Here is a 19,173-nt window from a genome sequence, read left to right as displayed (position 1 = left end):
GCACCAATCACGCACCGACCGCAGCCCCCTTTGGGGCTCTCTCGTCCCCCTGTGCCGTGCCCCTCCCGGGCTCAGCCCCCCCGGGGCCACCAGGGCGGCCGCTCCCATCCCTCCCTGCCCTCCCTCTTCCCGCTGCTGCTTTTCCGAATGCAAAGCTCTGCTGGCAGCCACGGCCTCCCCACAGTGCCCCATTGCCCATGCAAAACATCGCCCTCGCCGCACCCCGCGGGCCCAGCCCGGGCGGCACCACGCACCCTCCCCTGCCCCAGCCCCGCTTTCTCTTTCTCCGTCCATTCACACGCCCGGGTCTTTGACCGTCCGAAGCCTCCCACGTTTGTGCTGCTCTGCCTGGCTGCAGCAGAGCCCGTCCCTGTCCCCGTCCCCGTCCCCATCCCCTGTGCTGCCGGCAGCCCCACGCCCACCAAGGAGCCCGACCCCAGGCCAGGGAGGACATCTTCAAACCCCGCTCAGCCCCTGCCCCTGCCCCCCCCCCTCGCTGCAGTAAATCCTTTATTTCATTAGGTGCCTCCGCGAGAGGGAAAGGGCGAAGCACGTGGGGAGCCGCTTCCTGTGCAAGTGTGCGCCGAGCTGCGAACAAAGAAGCTGCAGCCGGTGACAAGCAGATGGCGGTCCCCGGTCCCTGGTCCCCGGTCCCCGGTCCCCGGTCCCCAATCCCCGGTCCCCAATCCCTGGTCCCCAGCCCCAGGTTCGGGCTGTGGGGTGGCCCCGGCCCCGTGCCGCCAGCTGCCGGCGCACGGGCTCAGAGTCCAAAGGTGTGCAGGCGCGGGGCAGAGGGACGGTGCCCGGCTGCTGCCACCCTCCTCCTCCTCCTTCTCCCACCCCCCCCCCGCCCCCGGCCAGCATCTGCAGGGAACTTTAATGAGAGGCTGCAGCGAACTTTCCTGTGACCCCTGCGGAGGCTGCAGCAGCGCAGGACTTTGTATCCCTTAAAATAAACAGACTTGAGGACGCTCAGGCATCCGAACAGTCCGTGGGGGCCGGCCAGGGCCATGCGTGTCCCGAACCGCCCCAGCGCAGGCACGAGCGCTCCCTGCGCCAAGACTGCTCCAACCCCTGCAAGCCCCCGAATTAAAACAGCCCCGCTCGAGTTCCCCGTCCCTTCCCTTTCCCTGACCCACTCATGGTCTGGGAGCAGGCAGAAACCCTGGCTCCTGGCTGAGGCGAGTGCATACCCCGGGCACCCTCCATGCCCGTGGCCCCGTGGGGTGCTGCAGCCGGCCCATGGCACGAGCACGATGCCGGAGGTGCTGCCAGCTGCTGCCCGGGGCTGGGGGCACAGAAGATGCCCGCAGGCTTTGCTCTGCAGCCAGCAGCAAGGCTGCCGGCCCCAGCTTAGCTCCCCCACGTTCTCCCGGCTGCTCCACACCCGAGCCCCCTGCCCCGCGCACGCATGGGGCAGGCACGTGGGCTTGTGGCCAAACCTAGCACGGACTCCGTGTCCTTGGCTGGCCGCGGCTCTGCCTCCCCCATCCCATCCGGCTGGGGCTGGGCACTGCACAGGATCCACGGGCAATGCAGCTGGTGCGGGCGCAGGATCCATGCCAGCTTGGGGCAGGTGGCAGGGGCACAGAGGGCTGCTGGAGGCTGAGCCTCGTCCCTCCCCCTGCTCTCCTCCCAGGGCTCAGAGGGAGGCTCCGGCCTCATCCTGCGATGCCTCTCGGGGGGATTAAGGAGCATTATTGCTGTGCGCAGAGGCACGAGCTGCACACCAGGCCCCATCGCCAGCCCGGGCACAGCCACAGCAACCACACGGCCGATCAGTGTCGATGGCAGGGACCTCCCGTCAGCTCCCTGGAGCCCCCCGGCACGGCACCCAGCACAGAGACCCCCAATGGGCAGGGGGCACAGAGGGAGGCAGCACCTGGGAGAAGAGTTCGCAGAGCTCTGAGCATCCCCAGTCTGATGTGAGCATCTCTGCCCTGCTCCGGGCATCCTCAGACCGCCCTGCCCACCCCTCCAGCCTCCCCGTAGCCCCCAGCTCAGCCCCGTTGGCATCACCGGTCCCGTGCCAGCTGCTCACACCGGGCAGGGTGCAGGGGGAGGCATGGCCCTCCCGGCTTCCGATGTCTCGGGGTTGCCTTTGCGTTGCACAAAACACGCACAGCAGCTGCAAACCAGGTTTCTAGCCAGTCCCACCGCATTTACAAACCTTGGCTTTGCTACAGACAAAAAATATTGAAAACGAACACGAAGGGGTGTTAAGGAGCCCATTCAGGTGGAATACAGAAATGAAATGGGAATCGAACATAAGGGACCAGCACCTACCGCAAGAACAATTTCGTTTAAACCGAGGATGAATGGGCGTAAATAGCGAGGTCTGTAAACCCACTAGCTACAGATAATTTTCTTAATTCTTCACTTTTATGGGTTACGCTCTCCCAGAAGCTCTGTTTGTAGAACGGTGGATTAATCTCAGTCTTGTAGGCAGAGAAACGGCTGCAAATCCAGATTGCCGAGGACCTCGGATCAGAACGGGAATGGCTTCAGCCAGCTTAAAAACGGGGAAGCCCTCGGGAGGGAGCGCCGGGGCAGCTCCGGCCTACGGCCAGCAGCGAGAGGTGCCCTGGGGGAGCCGGATTCAGACCCCCCCCCCTTGCATGGGTGCTGAGAACAGACTTGGGTGCTGGGCCCAGGGCTCGCTTGGCCGCAGTGGGTGCTGTCAGAGAGCCCGGCCCTGCGCCTGGCCCCACGCACCCTCCACCGGGGACGGGGCATCTGCGGGACCGCGAGCAGGGGTGAGGGAGGGCTGCGCTCCCAGACACCACCGCCGCTGAGACACGCACACCAAACTTGTGCGATTTGGGAGCTTTGCTGCAAACTCCCAGAGCGCGCCCAAAATACACAGATAAATAGCAGGGCTCGGCGAGCAGCAGGAGAGCAAAGCCAGGCTGTGCAGCCATGAATATATTCATTATCAACCAGCACGAGTCTCGTGAGCTCTCTGCTCGCGGCTGGAGTTTGGCTGAGCGAGGAGCCCCTCTAATGAGGATAATTGGAAGCCCCTCTGCTCCACCCCCACGACCTAATTGAAGCAGATGGAACTGTAAAAACAATGTCACTTCGAGCTGGTTTGATCTTTCAGTTGGGAAGCGAAATATTTCATTCCCCAAGCGAACCTCTGGAGCCGGGGCTCCGCGGGCTGGGGGGATGGAGGCGGAGGAGCCCCTGAAAGCCGGGCGCGTGGACGGGCGCAGGGGCCGGGGTGGAAGCACCCTCGGCACGGGATCCCCGCTCCCTTCTGCCGCGGCCACGCCAGCGCCAGCACCGCGAGGGGCGAGGGCGAGCGGCGGCTGCGGAGCGGGGAGGCAGCGCCGGGTCTATTGTGGCCTCCGTCCCTCCCCGGCTGCGCCAATCCCAGGGAAGCGTCGAAGCAAAATGGCTTCTTGGGTAGTGGTGATGGGGGAGGAGGGGATCAGTCACTTATTAAATGAATTAATCAGGGCTCAGCGTTTTCATTTTGAAGAGGCTTCTGGATTATCCTTGATTTCTGTGACACTGGATTTGCAGAGATCAGGAGGGGAAGGGGAGATTTCCAACACCTGCTCCCCGGGAGATTTTACGGCAGGGAAGTGGTTGGGTTTAACGTCTATGTCAGCGAGGGCCACCGCGCTGCTGTCCAAAGGCAGAATTAAAGATGAATGGGGCAAATTGTTCCTCCTCCTGTCACATCTCCAGAGCGAAGACAAAACCTCTTTTGACTTGGAAAACAATGAGCTTATGTAAGAGGCAGCGGCCCACGGAAACCTCGCCGCAGCCCCGCACCGCCACGGCGGGGCAGGGGCCACCGAGCCCCCGGCCGGGACCGGGACCAGGACGGGGGCTCAGCCCCTGCCCACCCACCCATGGCCGGCACTGGGAGCACTGGGGTCCCGGGGAGCCCCCTGCTCCCCGCACTGCCCAGCTGTGCCCACCCATGCCCATGGTGGTGGCAGAGGTGGCCGTGCCCAGCGCCGGCCGTGCCCAGCGCCGTGTCACCCGCACGGGCTGGAGCTTCGCATCCAGCCTGCAAACGACTGTCAAAAGTGTTCAAAGCATCCCACAGACGTCTGACTGTAACAACAGCCAGGAAGATGAAAAGTGCCATAAATTATTCACTCACAAAAGAGACGAGAAGGGGGAAGAAGGGGAGGAGGAAAGCCTGCGAGGAAGGGATACTTAATACAAATTAGAGAGACGGAGTGGGAAAGGGGGCCTCGCGGGGGGCCACTGCTGGGCAGGAGCACAGCTTTCATCAGGCACAAGCGGGCGGCGTTCCAGGGCCTCAGCACCCAAGGGCAGGGTGCTGAGAGGCCGGAGGGGACGTCTGCTTTCTCCAGGTCCTGCCCGGCTGATTTCCTCCAAGACGCGCAAAAAAGAGAAAAAAAGAAACATCGATGGGAGATGCGGAGAAGTGGGGCTGGCCAGCATCCAGTTAAGACACTGTATTTCCTGTCTTCCTTCGTTAATGCAAACCTCGTTAGGTCCCAGACGAAACCTCCGTCCTCCGCCCGCCCTCCCGGAGCCCCCGGCGAGCCGGACACCTGGCACGGCTGGGCACGGAGCGCGGCCGCAGGCGGGCCCGGCCGGACAAGGCAGCGCTGTGCGGCCGCTGCCCCTCCCCGGCACCCCCGGTGCCCCCCGGTGCCGTCTCCCGCGGCCAGAGGGAGCGGCCACACAGCGGGGGGCCTCGCGACAGACATCTTCCCTCGCACCGCAGCTGCAGGAGGCCTCGTGGCTTGGATTTCCCTTGTCCCTGCTGCCAGGATGGTGGCAGCGGGTAAGGGATTCGGAGCACCCTGCTTAGCCAAGGCATGTTCTGAGGGGTCGCCCCGCCGGCCCCGCTTGCTGGGCAGGCTGGGGATGCTCAGATTCGGGGATGGAGGTGGGGGCGCAAGGATCAGAGGCACCCAGCTCAGCGCTGCTGGGTTCGCACCCAGGATAAACAAAACGATGAGAGCTCAACCTGGGGGCAGGCGCAGGGAGCCTGGCGTCCCGTTCAGCTCCAAGGGTGGGTGAAGCTGGGGTCCCTCAGCACCCACGCTGTGTTCCTCAGGCTCCAGAAGCGGCTGGAACAAGGGTGCCTGCTGTTGGAGGGGGCCTTTGATTCCCCCCCCGATCAACAGAAGTGCCCTGGGGAGAGGTGAGGGCACAGCGAGCCACCGGCCCCATACGGCCCAGGCAGGGCAGAGCGGGGAGGACGGCCCTGCGTGGTGCCTCCTCGCCCCAAGCTGGGGTCTCTGAGAGAGTGAAGTCCCACACTGGTGCAGGGAGCCCTGAAAAGTGAGAATTTGGCAGCCTGGGAAAAGCACAGACAGATGGGGTCAGGGCCTGCTGAATCCCTGCAGCCAGCGCTCTGCGGCTGAGCCGTCGGGGTGGCTGCGGCATGGGGCAGGCCGGGCTCAGCGTGCAGGCACTGCCCGGCTTCTGGCGAGCGTTTTTCCAGAGGCTCGCTCCTCTCCCCAGAAATCTCTCTGCTGTGTCAGTACCGCAGGGAACCTGGAGATGTGCAGAGAGTCAGAGGCACCTTGGGAAACGACGGTGCTGCGGCCAGGAGCCACGGCACGTGTGCGGTGCCAGAAGAGGTGGGACAGTTTGTGCTGCCCCTGCCATTCCCCAGGTGTCCTGAGGAGCCACAAGCACCCCCGCTCCCCGGGACAGCATCCAGAAATAACGCCCGCATGCACATCCCCGTGGCTTCTCCTCGAAGCGCTCCCAGGGGACGTCCCCGGCACCCAGGAGCCTTCCCGAGGGCGGCCCTGCCGAGCGTGCGCGTTCACAGCTAAGCAGGTTAAGAAGGTCCTTTCTCCAAGGTCTGGATTAGCGCCTGCTGCTCCAGGCAGACCAGACTCAGCAGGGACGCTGCCAGGCACCAAGGACGGCGTGCAGGGACCTCACCCAGAGCGATCTGTCCCAGGGCAGTGCCACGGAGCAGCCCCGTGCCCGCAGGGAGGCAGAACCAGCGCTGGGAAGCCAGCCTGCCTGCTCAGAAGGACGGGGGCGAGGGGCAGCCCCTTCCCCTGGCTTCCCAACCCCAGCTGCCCACGCCTGAAACCAGCTCAGGCAGGGCAGCACCCGGCACACGGCACTTCGGGGAGGGTGATGGGTGTGGGGTCAGGGCAACGCCGCCGCTTTCGGGGGCGTTTTGCTCCCAACGCATGCTGGCTCCCACGGCCACGTCCCTCCAGGATGTCCTGCACAATGGCTCAGCTCCAGCAGCAAAAAGTTGATGTTGATCTTGCTGCTGCTCTGGGTATCCACCGGCTTCCTGCGGGGCACGTACGCTGTGAGTAACATCCTATGGGGAAGGGATGTTGCAGGGAGCTTCACGTTTTCCATGCTGGGGCCTGCAGGATGAGTAACAAAGGAAAATGGAAGGAGCAAGTGTGTGCCTGTGCCGGCGGCGCTGCTCAGGGCTGTCTGACCCTGCGTCCCACCGTGTCCCTGCATCCTGCTGCGCGTCTCCGCGTCCTGCAACGCGTCCCTGTGTTCTTGCACCCTGCGGTGGGTCCCTACGTCCACACGTCCCAACACGAGCCCCATCTCTGCAGCCGATGCTCTCCCGACAGTGTCTTCTGCTATCCCTTACCTCCCGAAGCCATTAGCTCCTATTTGTTCTCCCCGCTGTTCCAAAGGCTGACGCTGTTTGCAGCGTGGTTATACCGGGCCAAGGTTTCTGGGCACGCAGACAAAATAAGGCGTTGGCTTCTGTCCAAGCTGCTTTTTAGCTCTCTGAAGACTTAGCAGATACCTGTGTATCAAAGCGTGGGACAACCGTTTCCTGCTCTCACGCCTTTCTGGATTTCATGCGGCTGTGCTTGTGTGTCATATGAGAGTACGCTCTTTGCAGCCCTCTAGAAGACCTGAAGTTGGTGCTTCAGCACTCCAAACAAGGCTTTTTTTTAAAAAAGCGTGTCAGATGATACTGCTGTCCAAACAGGCAACTCTTCATTAAAAGTCCATGCTTTAGGAAGCCTTTCACAGAAAACACACTCCAGGCACCCTTCCCGGTGGACGACGGCAGACGGGAGCAGCTCAGAACCTGAGAAGGATTTTCAGGGGAAGGAGACCAGGCACAAAGAACCCTGAACAGAGCCCTTGTGCCACCACGGCTTGTGCCCTCCGTGCGGTGCCCCTTGGACAGCTTACAAGTGCTGGTTGCTGACACTGGTTTCCCTGGGAGTCTTGCACGTGGACAGCCCAAGTAAGCCAGCATGAACACGGGAAAACACGTTTGCTTCTTTAAAAAGACTTCTCATGGGCCACGAGAAGAGGAAACTGAAGAGTGCTCAACATCTTAATTCATATACATTCACTTCCTCATGCCAGTAATTCGCCTTTCCCTTCGGGACACGATGCCCCCTCTCCACGCCGTGCTCCTCTCCTCCAGCCCGGTGCCCTTCAGGTCCCCCCTCGGCACTCCCCTCGCCCGGGCCACGGCGTCGCCTTCGCAGCCTCTCACGGGCTGCAGCCCCCTGGGAGCGGTGCTTCGATACAGGGGCCGATCGAGGCCTTCCACCCCAGCAGCGCTGGGCTGAATTTTGCAGCTCCAGCACTGGACACGAGCCATGGATCCTCACCGCAGTGACAACACTGGGCTCCTCTCGTTCGGCCCCACACACCCCCTGAAGGAGGACAGCCTGATGGAAACCCCAGTGCTGGGCTTCTACTGGAAGGGCCTCATTAGTAACCCCGGACTCAGCTTGCTTACCCTGACTCCCCCACTTCTGACATGCTGAGTCGACCTGTTTTAGCCTTTTTCCAGTTCACTTCCACTCCTCACAAAAGGAAGGAGCTATTTGTCCTTCATCACTCACAACTGAACCTTACCAGAGAAACTAGAGGAGCCAAGAAGGGCCCCAAAGAGTACACCTGCTTTTGAAGAAAAATCACAGGGCATGAAAAATTGAACGCATTTCCTAAGAGGGCAGAGAAAGGATTTAGCCTGAGTGAGAATGTCTTGATTTGCCTAAATACGTGAGTCCCTTATTAAATTACTGTCCTGGTGAATAATAGTGTTGAGCAAAGGGTTCAAAACCGTGTCATTCTAGATTGTAAATGAGACTTGGAAACACAGTGGTGAGGGATAAGCCGCAAGCCTGAAATGTCCTGGCAGGAGAACAGCAAAGTTCAGGGGATATGGAGAGACCTGGAAAGGCCACGGGTAAGAGAGGCCGTGGTGCTCGAGGCTCTGCCGTGGGAGCCCTGCCCGCAGCCTGGCCCCGGAGCGCCCGGAGCGGTGCGAGCACCCAAGTGCCCTCCCGGCACCGTGGGCACAGCCCTGGCACAGCCTTGCCGGGCAGGGCACCGCAGCACCGGACGGTTTCACATCCCCGCTGAGGCTCCTGGACAGTTTTAAAATTAGCAGCTTCTCCAAAGTGCAGCTTCGCAATAGGAACTGGGTGCCATGGTGCACCGGATTAATGAACGGAGCCCCCCCGTCACCTTGCCTCTGGCCACACAGAGCACCCCAGGGAGATCCGCGGGTACAAAAGCCCTTTCCTTCCTGGGGGTTCCCAGTCCCCTTTCGCAGAGCTCCCCCCCACAGCCCGGGCTGCCCCCAGTCCCTTCCTGCCCTCCCAGCAGCATCTGAGACGTGGATAAGGGATCCAACCTCCCGAGCACAGGCTGAGAAGCAGTCCAAGCACCGAACGCGTGCAAGCATCACGGAGATGAACTCTGACCTGAACTCGTACTTCTACCACTTATTTACTCGAGCATTTCTTTAAACCAGCTCGCTTCACAGAAGTCACACAACACGACTTCGTACCGAAGGCTGCCTCCCACCCATCCCACGTGCAGCACCTCCAGCCCCTTCCAACCGCCTGCCCAAAGCGAGGAGACGGCCCCGCGGCCACCCCGCAGCCTCGCTGCGGCCGGTTCCTGCAGAGGACACGTTTCTTGCCTGGGGACCACACATGCTGCCCACAGGGCAACTTCCCAGGCACGGGAAGCCGTGGCCAGTACCGCACAGGGCTGGTCTCCTCCCTGCGGCAGGCCGAGGACTAAGGGGTCTCCTCGCCACACCTGGGGAACGCCAGCACCCGGTGCAGGAGGAGCTGGGGCCATGTCCCCGCACAGGGACCCTCAGCCCGGAGCTGGGGAGGGCCCCGGCTGACAGCAACCTGGAGGTGAACGGGAAGGCTTCGAAGCCTGTGCTGATATGAAATCCATCCTACAGGTGGGACACCTGATCAGGAGGGCCTGGTTAATGTTTAATAAGTCACAAAAACATCCTGAGCGAGAGGCGCCGAGCTCTTCCCGCCCGCCGCGGGCACTCACCGTCCTCCTGGCCGTGCAGGTTCTGCGGGCTGCGCATGCTCTCGTCCTGGCTGGGGCTCAGGCTGGAGTTCAGGTGCTGGTCAGCTGAGATCCATGTGGAGTCGTTCATATCAAAGTCCTCGCTGCTCACCGATGTCTCATCCTAGGGGCAAGCGGGAAAGGGTTAACGCGCTGAGCTATTTCCTTTCCTCCGTTCTCCGGCTCTAGCATCTCCTGACCGCACGCCCTCCTAAAAGCCATTCGGCCTGCAGCTCCTGCACCCCACGGAAACTTGCCGGCCCCGCGCCCTGGCGAGCAGCCCCGGGGTAGGTGGTTTTCCCAGCGGAGAACGCCCCAGCTCTGCTTCCTGCCTGAAGACGTGCCTGAGCAATGGCACTGTCTCTAATTGAGGACAATTAGAAAGAGCTCGCATCCTGTAGGAGCGGATGGCTGAGCCCTGGAGTTTACCCTTTAATCTCCATCCACACCAGCATGTTTCTGGCAAGCGAGCGGCATGTGGGAGCTGGGGCCAGGGCGCAGCTCCATTAAAACGGCTCCGTAAAACATCGCAGACTTTCCCCGCGACCGAATCATCTGCTGCAGGGGAGCGTCCGGAGGGGTAGCCGGGGATGGTGCCATCGGTCCCCACGACCCCCAACTGCCCGATGCTGCAGAAAAGGCCCCTGGAGGGAAGGGGGATGTGTTAGCAAAGGGAGGACCCCGAGGCTGGGAGGCTGAGGCTCCTCCAGGCTGGAGGCTGGAGGCCGGCACTGGCAGAGGGGCTGCGGTGGCCCCTGCCCGCCCCGGGAGGCACCGCCTGGGGCAGGAGAGCCCTGCCAGCCCCGGCAGCGGCTTCCCGGCGGCATAGATTACATTCCTCTCTCCCACTCCTGCTGCTGAAAGGACATTTTCTCTCTCCCTTCTGGCTAACCTTTACAGTACTTCGAGACACAGCCCTTGGATCGCTTCCAGAGCCGGAAAGGTCAGCCGCAGGATTTCAAAACCATCACCATCCAGGCAGTGCTGAGATCCTGAATGAGAGGAGGGGCCGGGGGAGCTCCCCGAGCCGAGCCCTCCGAGCCGAGCACGCCGCTTCGCAGGAAGCAGATGCGCGTCCCCGCATCCACACGGCCCCGCCGGCAATTCCTTTATCTGCCTTCCTCTCCCCAGCCGCCCTCCCAAAATAACGGACGGAGACCGCATCCAGGGCTGCGGGGTGGAGGGGAACACCAAAAATGTTTCCAGAAGCGCTTTCAACCGCGCTTTCCTTTGATTGAAGTATTTCAAAGGCTTGTAAATGCTCAGCTCCTTTTCTTTCCTTCCCCTCGTCCCGAGATAACATACACCACCCGCTCCCTTTCCGTGTAAGAAGCAATTGGCAAGAACCCCTCCAACGTAAGGCTGCGCCTCATAAAAACTGCCCTGTCTGGCTGCCTCTGGCTGACAGTTTTTATTGTGAACAAATAAACGTCTTTAAAGACAGGTTTGTGCTTTTCCTCCCGCTCCCTGTCCCTGCAGACACATCTGCTGGCCCGAGGCAGGAGCTGCAGGCGCTGGCTCGCGCCACCCCCAGCCTCCCGGGGAGTTTCCTGGAATTTACGGCTCAGCTGCCCGCTGCCCCGGGACCGGGGTGCCCGCACACACCGCACCCACATGCAAGGGGCCCCCGGTGCAGAGCCTGCACTTGCACGGGGCTCGAGCAGGGCAGGTGGTGCTGGGAGGGCACTGGGACACGTTGGAAGGGCACTGGGACGCGCTGGGAGGCACTGGGAGGCGCTGGGAGGCACCGGGAGGCACCGGGAGGCATGCTGCGGCTGGCACACTGAGCTGCTGCCCCAGCCGGGAAGCAATCCTGCCTCTCCGCAAACTCCATCTTGCACGAACAGGAGAGGAGCGCACAGGTCTCCCCGCTGCACGCTTTTATAGTCCCGTTACTGCACGCATTTACAGGGAGCCAGCCACCCTACTGTCTGGCCTTCTGCACAAGGCTTACCCAAGATTACTGTCGGAGCTTAAGAGACAAACACAAATGCCAAGGTCCTTGCTGCCCACAGCCTAACACCTGGCAGCTGGAGGGTGAGGAGCCCCGGGAGCGACCAGAAGGTTTTCGGACGGTGCCTGGCTCAGGCGTAACTTCGCGGGGCTCGCGTTGCAGAGGACGCCCAGCCTCAGCACCCGAACGTAGCCCAGGAGGCAGCACGCTCTGCATGCACTCACACGAGTCAGAAAATCAGAGCCACGAAGATGCCTTGCATGCACATGCTATGTAAAGTGCTTTACAAATGTGTACGATTCTCTCGAGGTGCAATAACATTAGCCTATTATTAGAAATACCCCGGGTATCAAAGCAGAAACTGATAAGCTATAAATGACTCAAGACAAACAAGGCCGCCGCACATTCTCAGGTCCACGCTCCAGCCACCAGCAGGGAGCATGCTGCTGATGCGGGACCCTGCCCAGCACAGCATCCCCGTGTCCCCGGTGTCACCCTCTGCTTTCAGCCAAGGCCGCCTGCTTTTCAGCACTAATACCCTCATCCAAAACGCAACTGGGATAAACCTCCCCGGCAGCGCACGGGTCCGGGAGCAGAGCGCACCCCAAGCGATGCCCAGCTAACGCTGCCGGTGATGCTGCGGCGAGCAACTCGACGGGGTCCCGGCAGCGACCAGCCCGAGCCTGGAGCGTGAGCTGCTGGAGGAGCCCCGCTGCTTGGCACCAAGAGACGGTGCCCCGGGAGCTCCTTGCGCCTCTGCATCTCTTCCCTGAGCGGGGCTGCAGCCCGGGGAGCTGCTCTGCTGCACACCCTGGCAGCCCCGGCTGTGGCTCCGGCAACCGGTGTGTCCCTGCACCCACCTCGTCGCTGCCGGCGGGGCCACCAGCAGCCACCGGCACGCTCTCTCCTCGCAACACCCATCGGGGCTGGACAGCCGGGCTTTGCGACCTCCTCTGCTGCCCGTCCATGCCAGCCGTGACTCCCAGCACTGCCCTGCAGCCGCCAGCCAGACCCTGGGGGCTGCGGCACAGCTTCCCGGCACCGAAGCACCCAGCCACGGGATCAAAACACCTGGCAGGGCGGGCAGCCCCGAATTTTCTCCAAACGCCAGTAACCTGGCTGAACACCGAGACTCACAGCAGGCTCCGCTGTCCAGGCAAACAAGGAAGCGTTTCTGAACAGCAGCAACAGCTACAACTCGGAGCAATACGGTAAATCTAATCTACCCTTCCACCCTCTTTTGGCTTGCGAGTCAGGCAGCTCATTCTTTTTCCTCTCTGGGTTCTCAGGAGAATTCTCTCTGCTAATTTCTTCTTTCCTGTAAACAAACTTCAAATGAAACTTTCATTAGAAAACAGAACACAATCCATTACCAGCGCCTGCCTCAGGACTGGCCGCCTCGTCCCCAGTTCCACGCCACTCGTGGCACAGAGGGGAGTGATAGCGCCTGCCCCGCTCCGCCGGCCCGCAGTCCCTCCTCAAACCCAAGCATTGTGGCCGCTGCCCTCCTCCTTCCTGCTTTGCCCAGCTCTCCAGAGAGATCTTCTCACCCCGCAGTAAAGTCCCATCGCTTTGTTTCCAGCGTTCAAGGGACCGAGCGATCAAGGGTCAGGCCGTGTGCGTGCAGCTCCTCTTTTGAAAGGGGAAGTCGGATCCTGCTGGTGCGTTCACAAGCCACACCCAAACATCGGAGCAGGACTCCAGGCACCGCGCAGGGTTTGGAAAAACAACATCCCTGCTCCTCTCCTTATCTACAGTCCAATATTCACAGCTGCTTTGCAGACACTCGCAGCCAATGTTTTCCAACTGGCAAAGGCAGACACTCGCATGTGCAGAACGAACGCTCGGCGTTTCTGTCCCACTTTTCATTCACGAATCTTCAAGCACCGTGTGTGCACTCATCTGCTGAGGCTCTCAACTTTCCTCCGCGTTGGGAAAGTATTCTTCCCCTTACCGAGCCAAAAGCCCGGGGTCCCGACGGCTGCACGGGCTGGTGCAAGAAGGCAGCAGGCTGGTGGCAGGTCCGGGAGCAGGAGCGAGACCTCCGCACTGTGACGCTTTAATTGCTAGACAACGTTTCTCCACCGGCAGCTCTCCTTCTTGGAGAAAAACCTCCCGTAGCGCGGGCTGACCAGGGCAGGGGGGAGCTGCTCTTCTAACCGTATCTCGTAAATAAATGCAAGGCTATCGGTAACCTGCTTATTTTACAGCCTGGCTCAGTTTCTCGGGGACTGCCCTGCAAGCGTCTCTCCAGTCCTTTACACGCCGTGCCTAAATATTCCAGGCTCCGGTTCTGAGGATAGTTTATTTTCTCTTTTCAAGGCCTTTCATTTTAAAACACGTCCTTTCAAGCCGCAGCCTCCTGTCCCGGTCGGATTTCCTTCCGCGGAGCAGGAACCGAGGCCGTGCGCCACGCAACCCCTCGGCGGGCAGCCTCGCTCAGCTTCCCACCAGCGGCAGCGGTGTTTTTAGAAGCAACAAAAGGCGACGCGTGACCGCCAGGCCCGTCACCACCGCACCTCGGTGCCAGCCGCGACCCGCCGGCCCCGCCGGGGCACGCAGCTCCCACCGCCAGCCCACGCGGCAGCGCGGCGCTCGGCAAGGAGCTATCAGGAAGGTGGCCTCATCTCCGTCTCAGCAACTGTTTAAACCCGGCCCTCTGAGCATGCCAAGAAGGTATTGAACCAGATTTGACCCTAACTTAACCAGTTCGGCGCAGAGAAAGGCTTACTAATGGAAGATAAACCGCTCCGGGTCAAAGATTGGTACTGCAGCCACAAATGCTGTAGTGGTCGTTGCTTCGGGGAGCCCGAGGAGCCCCGAGGCGCAGCCGAGCAGCTCGGCCGTGGCGGCAGCGATCTGTGGCCGCGCTGCCCACTCGCGTGCGCGATCCACGCGCCAAACAAAATATCCCGGGCGCTCTTTGTCAGGTTACGTGCGTCCTCACCGAGGGCAATTCCTGCCGATTCGTACGGGACACGGCAGCAATGAGTGTTTGCTACTTCCCAAAAACGGGTCAACGGGTGAGCCGCAACGCGAACAACAAATGGAAGGGGAAGGGAGGATCGCTGCCTCCCCCCCCCCCATCCCCCTTCTGAGTCCTCTTCTGGGAAAATCACCCCGAGGAGAGGCCCCGCGGCCAGCAAGCGGCAGGATGCCGCCCGGGCAGGGGGCGAGGGCTGCGGCCGCCCCTTCCCCGCCTGCCGCCCGCGGGCCGGGCCGGGCCGTGCCGCGCTCCTGCTGTTCAGCGGGGAGGTGCTGAACGCCGGGGCCGGTGCGCGGGGAGGGAGCCGGGCACGGCGGCGGCTCTGCCCCCGTCCTGCCCCTGCCCCTGCCCCCGTCCTGCCCCTGCCCGGGCTCTGCCCCTGCCCTGCCCCGGGCAGCCGTCGCCCGGCGCGGGGGTCCCGGTGCTCGCCCCACCGGACGCGCCCCGCTCCCGGGCGCAAGGCGGGGACCCCGCGGCGCCGCCTCCTCGCCAGGACCCCGCCGGGAACGAACGGGCACCGGCGTCCTCCGCGCGGCCGGAGCCCGGCGGGGGCTTGGGGACGTCGGGGGACGCGGAGCCGCCGTCGGGACCCGAGCTCCTCGCTCCCGGCCCGGCCTCGCCCGGGCCCCGCGGGGAAGCGGGGACGGATCGCGGCGCAAAGCCGCCGGCAGCCGGGGCTCGGCGTGCGGCGGGGATTGACACGTAAGTAGGGCTTTACCTCGAGGGAGGAGGAGGCTATTTCCAGCACAATCCCCGCCCGGGGCCGGGGCCGGGGCCGGGGCCGGGGCCGGGGGAGCGGCGCGGCGATGGCGGCGGCGGCGCGGGGCCGGTGCCCGGGAATTAATGGGGCCGGAGCGCTCCCGCCGCCGCCTCCTCCCACTTTCTTCTGGGCTTTTGTGCTCTTCCGGGGAAGGGGGAGCGCGGGGAAGGACGCGCTAACCTTAACCCTTCCTCGCAGCCCCGCCGAGCCGCAACTTCCCGGGGAAGCGGGGCGGCGCGGCCGCTCCCCCCGGCCTCCTCCTCCTCCTCCTCCTCCTCTTCCTCCTCCTCCCGGCCCCGGAGTTGGGGAACGGCCCCGCCGCCGGGCCCCCGCCCCCGCCCCCGCCCCGCCCGCCCCCCGCCGCCGCCCGCAGCCCCCGCGCATCCCCCGGGGAGGGGGGTCCGGGGAAATGGGGGGGGGGGGGCGAGGGGGGGGCGCCTACCTGGAGCGGGGCCGGGGCCCTGCCGGCCTGCGCCAGCCCGGCGGCGCGGCTCGGTGCGCGGGGCGGGGAGGGACGGAGGGACGGAGGGAGGGGGCCCGGGCTGGCGGCGCTCCGGAGAGGCTGACAGCCAGCTGCTGCCCGGGGAGAGGGGCCGGCGCTGCGGAGCGCGTCACTCCCGGCTCCCGGGGGGGCGGGCGGGGGGGGGGGGGGGTTGGACGGGGAGGCGAGGTGGGGAGGGGGGGGAGCGAGCGGGGGCCCCGGCGGCCGCGGGCGGAGGGGGCGGAGGCGGCGGGGGAAGGGGAGCGGGGCCGCGGGGGGCGGGCGCAGCGGGCCGGGCGCGGCGGGGGGCGCGGGGAGCCGCGCCTGGAAGAGCACATTGTGGAGGGCCGGGGAGGGCCCTTCCTCCGGGAGGAAGAGACAATGTCCAGGGCCGGGCGCCTGCTGGAGAGCCGCGAGAATGCACGGCTCGGCTCGGCACGGCACGGCACCGCCGGGGGGGCTGCACCCCGCTCGGCACCGCACGGCCCCAGGGACACGCACCCCGGCCGGGGCCGCTCGGCTCGGCCCCGGGGTTTGTCCGCGCCGGGACCCCGGGGAGCGGGGCCGCCCTCGGCCGTGCCCGGGGGGGGGGTCGGGGCCGGCGCCCCCCCGCCTCGCGGCCGGCAGCCCGGTGGGCGCACGGTGCCCGAGCCCCCGCCCGCCGCCCAACGCCGGATCCTTTTGTTCCGGCCGCACGGGAGGGGAGCGGACGGGGGCCCCGCTCCGCGCCCCCGTGGCCGCCTCGAAGCGTTGCAGCCGCTCCTCGGGCAGCCCCCGTCCGCAGCACGGTGCCCGGAGCCCCGGGGGTGCGGCGGGCAGCGAGCGGTGCCCGGCCGCCCCGTCCAGGCAGGGCCCCGGTGGCGGCGGCCGCCGTCCCTCGGCTGCCCGGGGCTGCCCCGGGGGGCACCAGCGGCCCGGACCCGGGCCCCTCCGCCCGCCGGTAACGGCTCCGGGGAAATTCCCACCAGACGAGCCGAGCGTAACGGATTCGACGGCGGAGCCTGCCCCCGCCGTAACCCCCCCGGTACCGGGTCCGCCTGGGGGGCGCCTGGCAGGACCCGCACCGCCGGGCCGGGAGGCGCAAGGGGCACGGCCGGGCTCGGCCCCTCCAGCTCTGGGCCGGGGGCTGGAGGGTGAAAGCGGGGCCCTGGGGGTCCCCTGGGGGTCCCCTGGGCTCCCACAGGAGGCGGAACACGGGGGGGGCAGCGGCTGCAGCCCCCAGCCCGGGCCTGCCCCGCGCTCCTTCCAGCTCGATGGCTGCTGCTCCTCCCTGGAGCTAAAATAAAATCGTGACCATTTAAGGTGAACAGGAGACTCGTGGACTTCGGCGGAGCGGGCTTTTAACCCCTTCCCATTGCCGGGCTTTGTTTATGCCTTGCGCTCCCTTCGGCTTCGAGCTGGACCGGCACAAAGCCGTTCGGGAGCGGAGGTCCTCGCGGGACCGCGGCGGCTGCGCTGTCGTGCAGGGGAGCACAAAATAGCAAGGGTGCGAGTTTAAAGCGCAGGCACCGTTCCGTGCTGCCTCCCCATGTGGACACTCTTATTTTATACTAAGTGCCTTTGTGTGGGCTAGGTTAATCCACTTTGGAAATGGATTAACCTAAATTTCACATCGGCAAACTTAGTGCCGAGCAGACGCGTCCACACAGGGAGCGAGGGTGGAAACGCAATTCCGCGAGAGCTGCTGGGCAGGAGCCTTTCCCCATGCAGGCTGGAGGTCCTGACCCCAAATGGGGTCACCGCCGCTACAAGTGGGGTCATGAGCCCGACAGAAATGCGATTGTTTGTGCCAGCACTCGGGGTCACGAGGCTGGCAGAAGCGGGGCTCACCGGCGGAAGCGGGGCTGCCCCCAGGAGGAGCCGGGAGAGCTCTGGAGGGCGGCGTGTGGAGTTGCCTGCTGGTGGGCATTTTTCTGATTCAAACTATCTAGGGGGAAATAACTGGCAATTAGATATAGAATCGGTAATAATAATTTATCAAGTTGTCAACAACAGGGGTAAGTGCCTTACGGGACTAAGTTAAAAAAACCCAACACATAATAAACCAGTACTACTGTTATTATTTTATATATATAATACACATCAAATATATTATTTATAAGTCGCTTCCTTCCCTCTCTGTGTGTTCATTACTTCTGATCCCTGCAAACCCTTTCTCATGGACACGGACCTACCCGTGCGGAAAACTTGGGCTCCCTGTCAGGCAGCGCTTGCCCAGGCAGGTCACTGCCAATGCCACCACAGCCTGAGCTCGAGGTCTTGACAAGAACCGTGCCCCGAGTCCGTAACTGCCCACGCGTCGCGCAGCTTATCCCAGTATCAGATAATGATGCCTTAAGGTACTAATCTGCCATCTTTTCCCAAGGCAAGGCTCCATAGGCAGCACCGGGGCTGCTGCCAAATCCAGGAGTAAGCTACCTTTCGAAAACTTTGTAGGAGCTTAATGGAAGTTACATTGCTGATGAGCGTGGGCACAGTGATCTAGTGGTGGGAGCAAGGACTGCACGATGCAGGATCCGGCTATCATGCCAGAGGAGTCACTGACTCATGGGCGACCTTGTGCAAGTCACTTGATGTTCTTGTGCCTCTGGAAAGTAGGTTAAATAACAAACGGGACCTCCACGTTTGATGCTCCGTGAGCATCACACACTAATAGATAATAAGCATCAAAAATGCAAATCTGCCACGAGTGAGGCCCGTAAGGAGAGCGGGGCAAGAGGGGCAGCGCTGTAAAAGCAGAGAGCAGCTGAAGGAGGGCCACAGTCACGTGGCAGGAGGAGACACAACTTTTATCAAGGCTGTATTTTAAGTTATCTGGCATCCAGAGCAGAGTCGGGAAAAAAAGGAGAGTAAAGATTTGGGAAACTTTATTACAGACCAGATTTGTTGTGGGCTGAGGGCTGTATTCCCACCTCTTCTTGGTCGCTCCTTCTGTAGAAGTAACAGTTGTTAGCATCTGGCATATGCATGAATAAAACTGCCTTTTTCTTTTTTTTTTTTTTTCCTCAGAAGCCAAGACCAAGAGATGGAGAGGAAATACAGCATACTTCAGGGGGTATACCAATCACTGCCAAATAAAAAGGCAAGAAAGGAGTAGTTTCTGTGGATGTAATTTGCTTTCCCTGGAGTACAGGGAAGCGGGTGTTTGAAGGGCCGGGGTACCAGCAGCCAAGCGTGATCCAATCTCCCCTAACACTGTCAAAGCATTAACACATGGCACCAGCAGGAATGTCTGCATTGTGTTAAAAATTGAGACCGACCCTCACAGCTTACCTCTTAGACACCCCAACCAGAACCGAGTCGATTGAAACGTAACCGACACTAACCATTCCTAGCCATCCTCAAGCCACGCTGTTTTTTCAGCATCCATCTTTGTGAGTCCTCTGGCTCCTCAGAGATGCACACGCTCATTTTGTGCAGGCAAGCCTCATGATGGGGGACTTAAGAGCCTGTGCAACCAAGCAAGGTGCAAGCCTGCCTGTGCAGGTTTAACAGGAGCAGAAACACAAGCAAGTACATGATTCAAGGTTACAAAGCTGAACCACACAGCTTCATCTTCTATAATAACGGAAATCATTAATAATAGTTCACGCTCTCAAAGTAGTTGCCATCCGAGCTCTCGAAGAGCTTTATTAGTGAGCGAGACCTCAGAAGTCTCTCTGAGGTATTAGCCCCCTTTTAAAGGGAGAAGGCAA

The 19,173-nt window shown here is 62.5% G+C and overlaps 1 protein-coding gene across 9 annotated transcripts in view; it reads right to left on the bottom strand.

Moving 5' to 3' along the window:
* Positions 1–19,173, bottom strand: part of NOL4L (nucleolar protein 4 like) — a 60,338-nt gene that overhangs the window by 10,201 nt on the left and 30,964 nt on the right. For 2 of the 9 annotated variants that reach the window (XM_080558700.1, XM_080558701.1), the window contains exon 5: positions 9,280–9,421. In XM_080558700.1, the coding sequence (XP_080414826.1) occupies positions 9,280–9,421 (142 nt within the window). The other 7 variants (XM_080558704.1, XM_080558702.1, XM_080558708.1 and 4 more) reach the window with 7 other exon arrangements.

This window comes from Anser brachyrhynchus (assembly GCF_964034855.1).
Source record: "Anser brachyrhynchus genome assembly, chromosome: 16".
Taxonomy (NCBI): domain Eukaryota; kingdom Metazoa; phylum Chordata; class Aves; order Anseriformes; family Anatidae; genus Anser; species Anser brachyrhynchus.
The sequence above is the reverse complement of the archived record's forward strand: the minus strand, read 5'-3'. Positions and strand labels throughout refer to the sequence as shown.